General features: G+C 35.8%; 1 protein-coding gene across 14 annotated transcripts in view; it reads left to right on the forward strand.

Annotated features, from left to right (window-relative positions):
- The window catches only part of LOC145507867 (membrane cofactor protein-like), a 94,616-nt gene that overhangs the window by 27,764 nt on the left and 53,674 nt on the right, over positions 1 to 13,178 (forward strand). For 6 of the 14 annotated variants that reach the window (XR_014055207.1, XR_014055206.1, XM_081495355.1 and 3 more), the window contains exons 6-10: positions 5,826 to 6,008; positions 6,414 to 6,458; positions 7,556 to 7,594; positions 8,429 to 8,467; positions 10,303 to 10,341. Coding sequence is in view for 7 of the 14 variants with exons in the window: in XM_081495355.1 (XP_081351481.1) it covers positions 5,826 to 6,008; positions 6,414 to 6,458; positions 7,556 to 7,594; positions 8,429 to 8,467; positions 10,303 to 10,341 (345 nt within the window). In the remaining 7 variants the exon portion in view is untranslated. Of the gene's footprint in view, positions 1 to 5,825; positions 6,009 to 6,413; positions 6,459 to 7,555; positions 7,648 to 8,428; positions 8,468 to 8,986; positions 9,216 to 10,302; positions 10,342 to 13,178 lie in introns of all 14 variants that reach the window. The other 8 variants (XR_014055211.1, XR_014055212.1, XR_014055210.1 and 5 more) reach the window with 4 other exon arrangements.

The following is a 13,178-nucleotide window of genomic DNA, read 5'->3' on the forward strand; positions in this document are numbered from 1 at the left end:
AAAGGAACAAACCAAACAGAAACAGACTCATAAAGACAGAGAACAAACTGATAGTTGCCAGAGGGGAGGGACATGGAAGGAGAGACAGATAGTGAAGGGAATTAACAAGGTGCAAACCTCCAGTTATAAATAAGTCACAGGAATATCATATCTACACAGGAAATAGGGTCAATAATATTTTAACAATTTTCCATGGTGGCAGATGGTAACTAGCATAATGAATAAAAAGTATCAAATCACTGTGTCTAATATAATATAATGAAACTAATATAATATTGTATGTGAATTACAATAATAAACAATACTGAATCACACACAAAAAAAGAATGACTGACCCACTCACTGATAACACTGTTAACTTCTGGACAAACTTGATTTAAACAACAGTGATTGATGACTTCACGTTAATGGAAAGCAGGGAGACATGGGAGGACGTGTGACTCTTGAAGGAGAAGCTGAGTGACAGCAAAATATTTATTCTTTCCAAATGTCATGGGACATTCTCTAATATCACACTTTACTGTTTAACACATTTATTTCTAAAATATTGAAACTTTTACCTATATAGTACCTGATCACAATATAATGAATGCAGAAATCACAGCAAGTTATATGTATAATTCCCGAATATTCGAAAAGTATGCAAGACACTACTAAGGAACCCGTGAGTCAAAGAAGCGGTCAAAAGGACAAAGAGAAAGTGTTTTGAATCAAATAAAAATTAGAACACAGCAGATCAACATATCAAAAGATGTGGGATACAGCAAAAGTGTTGCTCAGAAAGATATGTTTAGTGTGAAATACTTATGTTAGAAAAACAGAAAAGTCTCAGATCAATCATCTAAGTTCTACCATAAGAAACTATAAAAGAAGAGCAAATTAAACCCAAAGCAAGAAAACACATGAAATCCATGAAAGTGAAAAGAGACACAAAACAGGGATAATCAAAGAAATCAGCCTGGTTCTTAGAGAAAATAGATGAAATAGATAAACTTATAGACAATCTGACAGGAAAAAAGATGCAAGTTACCAATAACAAGAGTGAAAAGGAGAACATCACAAAATATCCTACAGACATTTGAAGAATAATAAGGAAGAAAACAAACCACTGTATGCCTATAAATTTGGCAACTTAAACCTTCTCACAAAGAGTACTATAAACCCTGTGCCCTCACTGGGGAATTCTACCAAACATTTAAGGAATAAATGATAGCAGTTCTACACAAAGCCTTAAGAAAATACAAGAGGAGGGAATCCTCAACTCATTTCATGAGGACAGCATTGCTCTGATGCCAAAACAATATAGCGAGTTGACATTGACAAGATCAAAGCGGGTTGATCACCATGATGTCCTGTTCCCATCTGTCACCATTCAGAGCAAATAAAGAATTACTGCCTATATTGTCTACTGTGTATATCATAACCTCATGGCTGCCTTATTTGATAACTAGAAGTTTGTGCCTTTTAATCCACTTCTTTTATTTTGCACATCCTCCCAACCACCTCCTCTCAGTCAATCACTTGTTCTCTGTATCCATGAATCTATTTCTGTTTTGGTTTATTAGTCCATTTGTTTTATTTTGTAGATCCCACATATAAATTAAATCATATGGTATTTGTCTTTCTCTGACTGACATTTTACTTTGCATAACACCCTCTAGGTCCATCAATGCTGTCATGATGGAAAGATTTCATTCCTTTTATGACTGGGTAATATTCCATTGTATACATACCACATCTTTTTCACTCGTTACTACCCTTAGGTGGCTTCCACATCTTGTTGTTCAGTCACTAAGTCGTGTCCAACTCTTTGCAACCCCATGAACTCCAGCACAGCAGGATTTCCTGTCCTTCACCAACTCCCAGAGCTCGCTCAGACTCATGTCCATCGAGTCGATGATGCCATCCTACCATTTCACCCTCTGTCATCCCCTTCTCCTCCTGCCTTCAGTCTTTCTCAGCATCAGGGTCTTTTCCAGTGAGTTGGCTCTTCGCATCAGGTGGCCAAAGCATTGGAGTTTCAGCTTCAACATCAGTCCTTCCAATGAACACCCAGGACTGATCTCCTTTAGGATGGACTGGTTGGATCTCCTTGCTGTTCAAGGGACTCTCAAGAGTCTTCTCCAACACCACAGTTCAAAAGCCTCAATTCTTTGGCACTCAGCCTTCTTTATGGTCCAGTTCTCACATCCATACATGACTACTAGAAAAATCATAGTTTTGACTAGAAGGACATTTGTTGGTAAAGTGATGTGTCTGCTTTTTAATACGCTATCTAGGTTTGTCATACCTTTTCTTCTAAGGAGCAATCGTCTTTTAATTTCATAGCTGCAACCACCATCCACAGTAATTTTGGAGCCCAAAGGAAATAAAGTCTGTCAGTGTTTCTATTTTTTCCCTATCTATTTGCCATGAGCTGATGGGACCAGATGCCATGATCTTCTTGTTTTGAATGTTGAGTTTTAAGCCAACTTTTTCACTCTCCTCTTTCACCTTCATCAAGAGGCTCGTTAGTTCCTCTTAGCTTTCTGCCATTAGGTGGTGTCATCTGCATATCTGAGGTTATTGATATTTCTCCTGGCAATATTGATTCCAGACTGAGCTTCATCCAGCCCAGTATTATTGATATTTCTCCTGGCAATATTGATTCCAGACTGAGCTTCATCCAGCCCAGTATTTCACATGATGTAGTCTGCATATAAGTTAAATAATCAGGGAGACAATATACAGCCTGGATATACTCTGTTCCCAATTTTGAACCAGGCCATTGTTCCTTATCTGGTGCTGTTGCTTCTTGAACTGCATACAAGTTTCTCAGGAGACAGATAAGGTGGTCTGGTATTCCCATCTCCTTAAGAATTTTCCACAGTTTGTTGTGATCCACACAGTCAAAGGCTCTAGAGTAAGTAGTCGATGAAACAGAAGTAGATGTTTTTCTGTAATTCTCTTGCTTTTTCTCTGATCCAACAGATGTTGGCAATTTGATCTCTGGTTCCTCTGCCTTTTCTAAATCCAGCTTGCACATCTGGAATTTCTTGGTTCACGTACTGTTGAAGTCTACCTGGGAGGATTTTGAGCATTACCTTGCTAGCTATTGTCAAAAAATGCTGTAATGAAAAAAGTGCTGCATAAATCTTCTTGAATTAGTGTTTTGTTTTCTTTGGATTAATACCCAGAAGTAAAAATGCTAGATCATATGGTAGTTCTATTTTGCCCTAGTCTATGGCTTGCTTTACTCATTTCTATACACTGTCTTTTGAAGTAGAAGTTAACTGTTCTTTAAATGTTTATTGCAATTCACCTGTGAACCCGCGTAATCCTTATTTGGTTTGTTGGGAGTTATTTGATTACTGATTCAATTTCATTACTAGTAGTCAGTATATTCACATTTTCTATTTCTTCTGGACTCAATGTTGGGAGAGTGAATGTTTCTGAGAATTTATCCATTTATTCTAGGTTTTCCAACTTTGGATGTATAACTGTTCATAGCATTCTCTATGATCCTTTGTATTTTTGTGGTATCGGTTGTAACCTCTATTTTTTATTTCGTTTACTTGGACCTTTTCTTTTGTTTCTTGATGAGTGTGGCTATATGTTTGTCAGTTTTATCTTCAAAGAACCATCACTTATCTTCATTGTTTCTAAGCTCAATTTCCTTTATTTCTACTCTGTTCTTTATTATTTTCTTCCTTGTACAAATTTTGTGGGGAGGGTTGTTCTTTTATTGCTATGGGTGTAAGTTTAGATTGTTTACTTGAGACTTTTCTTGTTCCTGAGATAAACTTGTGTGGCTATAATCTTCTCTCTTAGACTGCTTTTCCTGTGTTGCACAGATTTGAGACATACCATTTTCGTTTTCATTCATCTTAAAAATACTTTTGTATTCTTTTCAATTTCTTCAGTGAATGATTGATTGTTTAGTAACATGTGTTTTGGTTTCCATGTGGCATTTTTTTCCAGTTTTCTTCTGTGGTTGATTTGTGATTGGAAAAGATATTTGATCATAGATTCAAGTGTAAGACCTAAACTCTAAGACTTTATGGGAAGAGACAGAAAATATTTATGAGTAACCAAAGATTTCTTTGAAAACCTTAAAAGCATTATCCTTTAAAGAAAAATAAATAAACCAGACTTCTTAAAATCTCAGGACTGCTGCTCTCAAACACATTGAAGAAAGAAAAAAGAGCCATAGACTGGGATAAAATGTTTGCCAAGGACATTTCTAAATGGACTTCAAACTATGATAAATAAAGAACTCTAAAACACAATATGAAGAAAGCAACCCAATTTACAAAAAAAGGGGGAACATATTTGAATGGAATTTTTTCACCAAAAAAGAAATGTGAATGCCAATGAAGTGTATGAAATGTTGTTCAATATCATCAGTAATAACAGAAATTTAATTTAACACCATGATGAGAAACCACTAAAAACCTATTAGAATGCCTGAAATTAAAAAGAGTAACTAACAACTCCATGTTTTGGTAAGGATATGATGTATTTGAAACTCCAACACATTACTGTTAAGAATGCAAAGTGGTATGACCATTTTGAAACACAATTTAGCACTATTTTATAAAGTTAAGCATCCACTTAAGGTGGATCCCTGGGCCAGGAAGATCTGCTAGAGAAGGGCATGTCAACTCACTCCAGTATTCCTGCCTGGAGAATCCCATAGACAGAGGTGCCTGGTAGGCTACGTTTCATAGGGTCGCAAAGAGTTGGACATGACTGAGGAACTAACACTTCAAGGTACAACTCGGCAATCCAAGTTAAATGAAAACATGTACAGATGGAAACCTCCATGAGAATGTTCATAGCATCCTTAGTCATAATCATCCCGCGCTGGAAACAGGCAAGAATTTCCTGTCAGTTGGAACCTGTCGGGTGACAGTCCGTAGGGTCTCAGAGAGTCGGACAAGGCTGAGTGACTATCACTTTCTCTTTTTCACTTGCATCTATTGCAGATTTAATCTCATAAAATATTCCCTTGAAGTCACTGCCCAGTCCAGCACTTTTTGGTTTTGCTTTGTTTCCAAGTTCTGCAAAACCTATTCGTAGATCCCGAAGTCAAGCTAGAGTGTCATGGTCTGTAACTTACTTCTGGAGAAGTAGAGTAGAATGGGAAAGAGCAGGGCACACTGGTGTGGGGGCTAAGTATTAACTTGAAACCTTATCTTGGGCCTGCATGCTTGTATACTGCTTTACAACTTAAAAATTATTTCTTGATCTCTGGATTGTAGTCCAAAATGTTTGGAAAACACTGTCCTAATTACATTGGCCTTTGAATTTCTTGAACATCCCAATTCTGTGTGTTTTTGCCATCTGAAAACTATTTTTTTTTTTATATTTTTTTCATGACTGGCTTATTTTAAACTTTTGAATTTGAGCCCAACTGTTACTGTCTCCAAAAAGTCTTTACTATCTTTCTAAAAGAACAAGGTACGTAATTAGTTTCAGCATGAGCTGAAAAAAATCCTAGAGCTAAAGAATATCAAAAGTCACTTTTGAACTTACCCTGAATTTGTATCTGATAGTCAGACCTTTTCAAAACTTGTCAGCACTGGAGAAAAAAAAAATGTATAAAAGCCAATAAACTATAATGATAGTCTGTTCCTAGTAGAAAAACATTATTAGATTCCTCTAAATCTGTTTCCCTGGAAGTCAAATGCACAAATAAAGTCTTTTTTTTTTTTTTTTCCAGTTAACATCCTGCCTTCCATTCTTTGTTTCTTGCTTCCCACTGGTAATTATTACTTTGCACTAGATTTTTGCCCCTATGTGAAGCAGATTTCCATTAATTTTGTAATTTCTGCACTTTTCAGTGGTCAAATGTGACTATCCAGTTGTTGAACATGGAATGATGGAATCAGGATTTAGAAGAAAATTTTACTACCAAGCGCAAGTTGTCTTTAAATGTAACCAGGGTTTTTCCCTTCATGGCAGCAGCACAATTGTCTGTAATGCAAACAGTACTTGGGAGCCTGAGATACCAACATGTGCTAAAGGTATGAAGGTGTCTTTCTCCTTATTGGTTTTTTTTTTTCCAGGTTTGTTTTTTGACAATAAATTTCAATGATACAGAATAACAGAAAAGAAACAATCTTAGTACCCATATCTGTCTTGTAGCCATTTCCATGTTACATGCATGACAGCTAATTCACAAAGAAAGCTGCTGTTTTGATTTTTCTGTCCTTTTATAGGCTCTTAAAATGTGATGTTATGTACATCACAGATGCATAAATTTCTCTTGTTCAGCATCTTTACACGTGAAATGGCTAGGAAACATTTGTCAGTATAAATTAAAGCAATTGCATTTTTACATAAATAAGTATGAAAAGCATAATTCATGTAAATGAACAGAAAGTGATGAATTCCAAGTATTTCAATGAGTTTATATTTTTGTTTTCCAGTGCCAGTTGCTGCTACTACTAAGCCTTCAACTACCAGTGTCTCAGGTTTCATAAAGTCCTGCTCATATTTGTCAATATCCTTTAAATTCTTTGTGAAGTTTCAAAATCCTTTAAATGTCTGGTAATTTACACTCACTGTAATTTTTAGTCATAGAAGGAGGGAGAATGCATTTACAGCCATTTTTGTACTTCGTCTAAAATTATTTACTATAGTCCACAGACATAAACAGATGTGTAAACTTAGGTAATGTGCGTAAACTTGTTTAGGTACATGTGTAATGACTGAATGTCTTCCTCACTGTGTGATCGTCAAGGTACAATGGGACGCGTTTAAAGCACTTAGCACAGTGCCTGGTGTCTAGAAAGCTCTTAAAGGGAGCTCACCTGATGCCCAGTTTCACTGGAATCAGTATTAGTGTAGAGGAAGATCCACAGCTTCTGTTTTTTAACATATATGTTTTCTGTGTCATCAACATGGATAATTTATTCATTTTAAAAGTGATTTGTTGACACCTGTACAGGGTATCATCTGGGTCCAGGAATGTGTTTCATTTTCCTGCCAATAAGGAATTTGGTTCTTTTTAAATAGTGTAATTTTAACTGAGAAATTTCTGCTGGTGTTTCTACTCCTCACCCCCACCACTGCCGATTCATGCAATTATTATTTTTCTCTTTTCTGGGCTTTTTGTGTGCGTGTGGCAGCAGAAACCAAGTTTATAACAACTGAAGGGCAGAGAAAGTCCCTGCTTATTGAAATGAAATAGAGACTTTCTGGCAGGGAAAGCTACTCTCCCTAAGACTTGAGCGACTATTTTGATATTTCCTGACTTCAGGGCTGCTGTCTCTTCTCTTTGGTTGCAGCAGAAGCAAGAGACAAGGGAAAGAGTGGGAAGAGAGGATTTTTATGATTTATTATTTGTTACCTTCTACATAATACATAGCAATAGTGAACATTCTTACGCGTACAATTTTATGTACTTGTATACATACATATTTAGGTTAATTTCCCAGAAGTAGAATAACAGAGTTTGGAAAGTATATATATTTTTCATTTTGAGAAATAATCTTTTAAAAAATTAAAAATCAAAATCAATTCTATAATTTTGTACTGATGAGACTGATGAGTTGAATTATTTTTCCAGGTCCTCGTCCAACGACAACTACAGTGTCAAGTTCAACAGGTTCAGTACCTCTTTATCCCATCTACATAGTTTAGAACTTAATAAGACGACAGGTGAAAAATGATATCTTGTGCTAATTTTGCATTTTTACTTATCAATGAAGCTGAGTTTTTTTATCTACTTTCACTGATTTTTGGACCTCTGTTCATTTTTTCTGTGTGGTTTCAGAAGTATTTTCTTGTTAACTTATCAGAACTCATTATAAGTTAAAGCCCTTTTAACATGAAGTGGAATTTTCTTTTAGGTTTTTTGTCTTTTTTACTAGTTGTATAAAATTTGTATAAATTTTGTTTACTAGTTGTATAAAATTGTAAGATTTTATACTATTGAATATAGATTGCTTTTTATAACTTTTAATTACATACGTAGTATACTAACGTACACTTGTAAGATTTGTCCTTATTTATTGAAATGAAATGGAGGCTTTCTGGCAGGGACTACAGATCAGCTACTCTTCCTAAGACTTAAGAGACTATTTTGATATGGTGGAAGGAATTGTCTTCTTGACTTCAGAGCTGCTATCTCTATCTTCTTTTCTTTGGTTGCAGCAGAAGCAAGAACAGGAGAAAGAGTGGGAAGACAGGATTTTTATAATTTATTATTTGTTACCTTTTACATAATACATAGCAATAGTGAACATTCTTATGCATACAATTTTATGTACTTATATAAATGTATATTTAGGTTAACTTCCCAGAAGTAGAATAACAGAGTTTGGAAAGTACATTCGTTTTTCATTTTGAGAAATAATTTTTTTTAAATGGAAAAACCAAAATTAATTCTATAATTTTGTACTGATGAGACTGATGAATTGAGTTAAATTTATTTTTCCAGGTCCTCGTCCAACTACAACTACAGTGTCAAGTTCGACAGGTTCAGTACCTCTTTATCCTATCTACATAGTTAGGACTTAATAAGGCGATGGGTGGAAACTGATATCATGTGCTAATTTTGCTTTTTTAATTATCAATGAAGCTGAATTTTTTATCTACTTTCACTGATTTTTGCACCTCTGTTCATTTACCTATGTGGTTTCAGAAGTAATTATCTTGTTGACTTATCAGAACTCATTATACACATTAAAACCATTTTAACATTAAGTGGAATTTTCTTCTAGGTTTTTTCTTTGCCTTATTTTTACTAGTCAGTTGTATGAAATTGTAAGATTTAATACTATTGAATATAGATTGCTTTTTATCACTTTGAATTACATAAGTAGTATACTAACATACATTTGTAAGATTTGCCCTTATTTATTGAAATGAAATGGAGATTTTCTGGCAGGGACAGGAACTGATCAGTTACTCTTGCCTAAGACTTGAGACACTACTTTGATGTGGTGGAAGGAATTGTCTTCCTGATTTCAGGGCTGCTATCTCTGGCTTCTCTTAGGTTTCAGCAGAAGCAAGAGACAAGAACAGTAGAAACAGCGTTAGCCTGGGCAGACCTCACTCAGGGTCCTGGTGTGGCTTGGCTCACAAGTAACATCATTTCTATAGATTCCAGTTCCCCATTGTTTAATGACTCAAACAAATGTCAGTTACTGCCTTCTTGTTTGTTCGTTTTTTTCCTTCTGCCCTAATGTTTTGAGGAACTGAGGAGCATTATGCACGTTAACATGGTAATTGGAACATCTTTTTATAATTCCTATAAACCTGGTACCCTCACTGAGTAGACTCATTGAATACCTTGGTGAGTGCTGTGAAGTTTTGTGGGGAAAGAGATTTTTTTTTTTGGTGGATAATATATAAAGATTGCATATATTTACTCATTGACCCACCAATGTTTAATCACGGTCCTAGTGGGAATATGCACTGTGGTAACAATGTTGATATGCTCTTTTGAAAGAGTTGACTGTAAGCATTTCATAAAGCACTTATGAAACACTGATCCAGTTTAGTGTTTAAAAGAAGACAGAATTGTGAGGACAAGTTTATAAAGAAGATAAATTACAGGGACCTTTTTAAAATATAAAAATCAAAATTTCTCATGAGACTGTCTTTTTTTATCATGTTGGAAAAAGACTATGAAAAGGATCATTAGTGAAATATAATGGTATAAAGTAGATGTGATTGTGTGTGTGTGTGCTCAGTCGTGTCTGACTCTTTGTGACCCCATTAACTGCAGCCTGCCGGGCTCCTCTGTCCATGGAATTTTCCAGGCAAGAATGCCAAAGTGGGTTGCCATTTCCTTCTCGAGGGGATCTTCCCAACCCAGGGAAACCTGCGTCTCTTTTGTCTCTTGTATTAGGAGATGGATTCTTTACCATTGTGCTACCTGGGAACTTTATACCCTTCCAGGAAGATGTGATTATGTGTATATGAAAAAATGTGGGCAAAATATGAGGTGAAAAAGAAAGTATACAAAATATGTAGTATGATACTATGTGGATGGTATTTTTAAAACATTGTATATTTATTCTGAATACATGATCTTTATGATTTATTATTTGTTAATTTCTAGGATTTCCATTATGTAATACAAAGCTATAGTAAGCATTTTTGTGTATACATTCTTATGTACTTATGTTAATATACATTTAGATTAACTTTCCAGAAGTAGAATAGCATAGTTTAGAAAGGATGTGTATTTTCCATTCTGAGAAGTAATTCATTTTGTGCAATAATCTTAAAGAATGAAACATCAAAATTAAATCTATAATTTTGTATTGATAAAATGGGTGAATTGAATCAAATTAATTTTTCCAGGTCCTCGTCCAGCTATAACTACAACATCAAGTCATACAGGTTCAGTATCTCTTTATCTTACTAACATTGATTAGAATTTAATAGTGATGAGTGAAAATGATGTAATATACTAATTTACATTTTTAAATTATCAATAAAGCTGATTTTTTTGTCTACTGTCATATATTTTGGTACTTTGTTCATTTTTCTATGTGGTTTCTGAAATATTTTTTTGGTCAACTTATTATTTAAGCTCTTTTAACATGAAGTGGAATTTTCTTCTAGGGTTTTTCTTTGCCTTATTTTACTAGTCAGTTTTCTTTTAAGATTTTATTATATTTCCTATAGGTTGCTTTCTGCAACTTTTAATTATATAAGTAGATACTAATACAAATTTATAAAGTTGCAAACATTGCAAAAGCATACAGAGTAAAAGATTAGTTCTCCACCTCTTTCTCTGATCTATTATCTAAGCTAATATCTTTAGAGTTTTAGGGTGTCTTTTTAGTCTATTTCTACACATCAGCATTCTTATTTGTGTAGGTTTACATATTGTAGCATTTTTTCTTTTTTATCCAAAAATGTCATTATGCTGTTCATATTTTTCTGACATTTGCACTTTTTCCGCTTGAATTGGAGCTGTAGTTAGATTTATTCCCATCTTTTTGAATGATGCTTTTAATATGTACCATATTTCACTCAACTGTTATATCAGTGGTAATCTACTAGTGCAGAATTTTTACATTAATAGGAAGTTGGATGCGTTGATCTTTTCCCTAATGACTGTGAGTGTTGTGTCTTTCTTAAAAAAAGTTTCAGATCTTCTCCATGCTAAATTATGTGGTTTAGTCACATGTAACAATGTGACTGTGTGGTTGCGTTAAATCACTGATTCATCTCACATTCTTTATGGCATGGGAAATGAGATTGGGCTCCTCCTCATTCCACCTACCTTCATCCAGTTGTAGGGAATGTGCTATGCACAGGCTTGTACTATAATGAACAGGGCCTCTTTGAAAAATAAAAATGACTTTCTCATCACTCCCAGATGAGGGCTGGCAGCAGTAAAAAGTACATCGTGGAAAGACATCTTGAAAACAAGATGTTGAAGTAGTGATGTGACTGATGGAAAACCCTTAGTGACTGTTCCCGTAACCAGAGCCTTGAGGGAGTTGCTGAGAAAGGGCGTCACTAGCTGAACAAAGTCATGAAAGGCCTGAAGGTTTGACATTGAGGACTGTGCATTGTATATCTTTATCCCCGATCTGAGATTCTAAAGAACAGATATCTCTAGAGCAGGAATAAGGAAGTAGAAGCTAACAATAAAAGGCATGCAAGGATTAGGATCTGGGCCTTTGGCTGCAAATGGCATCAGCCCCCTGATCCCCACTTTATTTCTGAGTCTTATTTTTCCTTATTCTTCTGCGGCACTGCTCCCTTGGGTCAGTTCGTTGTTGGGCTGGTCTCAACACCAATGAGAAGCAGCACCATTTGTTGAGTAAGTCGTCTCCTTTCCAGCTTGTGAAAGTGCCAGTTTTTATCTCCTGTTACATTCATACATCTGAGAAGGCAATGGCACCCCACTCCAGTACTGTTGCCTGGAGAATCCCATGGACGGAGGAGCCTGGTAGGCTACAGTCCATGGGGTCGCTAAGAGTCGGACATGAATGAGCGACTTCACTTTCACTTTTCCCTTTCATGCACTAGAGAAGGAAATGGCAACCCACTCCAGTGTTCTTGCCTGGAGAATCCCAGGGACGGTGGAGCCTGGTGGGCTGCCATCTATGGGGTTGCACAGAGTCAGACACGACTGAAGAGACTTAGCAGCAGCAGCAGCAGCAGCAGCAGCAGCAGCAGCAGCAGCACATTCACACGTGATCTGATCTTTCTATTCCCTTGAGTTCTGCCCATTCCTCCCCCAGCACCAAATTGATGCTTTGATTACAGCACAATGATATGCTTAGTATCTGGCAGAACAGTTCCTTTTCAGATGCTCAGGCTATCTCTGTGTTATTTTCTAGACCAACTTCTATTTTATTTAGTGGCATTTTTAACTAGTTATGTGTACATTTCAGTGGCATTAAGTATATTCTGTTGTGCGGCCATTACTACTATCTATCTCCAAATGTTTTCCATCATCTCAAAATGAAACATTAAGCCTATGAAACAATAACTCTCCATTCTCCCTCCTCCAACCCTGTTAACCATTGCCTATTCTCTATGTCTATGAATTTCACTGTTCTAGGTGCCTCACAGATTTGGAATCACTTCTGGTTTATTTCACTTAGCATAATGTTTTCAAGGTTCATCTACCTTGTAACATGTATCAGAACTTTATTACTTTTGTAACTTAATAATATTCCATTGTATAAACCACATTTCCTTAAATTCATTCATTTGTTGAAAGACTCTTGGTTTGTTTCCTCCTGTTGGATATTCTGAATAATGCTGCTCTGAACATTGGCATTCAAGTACCTGAGTCCCTGTTTTTAATTTTGGTGGTTATATACCTAGGAATAAAATTGCTGGGTTATATAGCAGTCCTGTGTTTATTTTTTTGAGGAACAGCCATAGCGTCTTCCACAGCAGCTGCACTATTTTATGTTCCCTGCAGTGATGCATAAACATTCTGATTTCTCCACTGTTTTGCCAGCACTTGTTGTTTCCTATTTTTTAATAAAATCCATATCAATATACTGGATCATCAAAAAAGCAAGAGAGTTCCAGAAAAACATCTATTTCTGCTTTATTGACTATGCCAAAGCCTTTGACTGTATGGATCACAATAAACTGTGGAAAATTCTGAAAGAGATGGGAATACCAGACCACCTGACCTGCCTCTTGAGAAACCTGCATGCAGGTCAGGAAGCAACAGTTTGAGCTGGACATGGAACAAT

Source organism: Giraffa tippelskirchi, chromosome 5 (assembly GCF_054371585.1).
Source record: "Giraffa tippelskirchi isolate mGirTip1 chromosome 5, T2T-mGirTip1v1.2.pri, whole genome shotgun sequence".
NCBI lineage: Eukaryota > Metazoa > Chordata > Mammalia > Artiodactyla > Giraffidae > Giraffa > Giraffa tippelskirchi.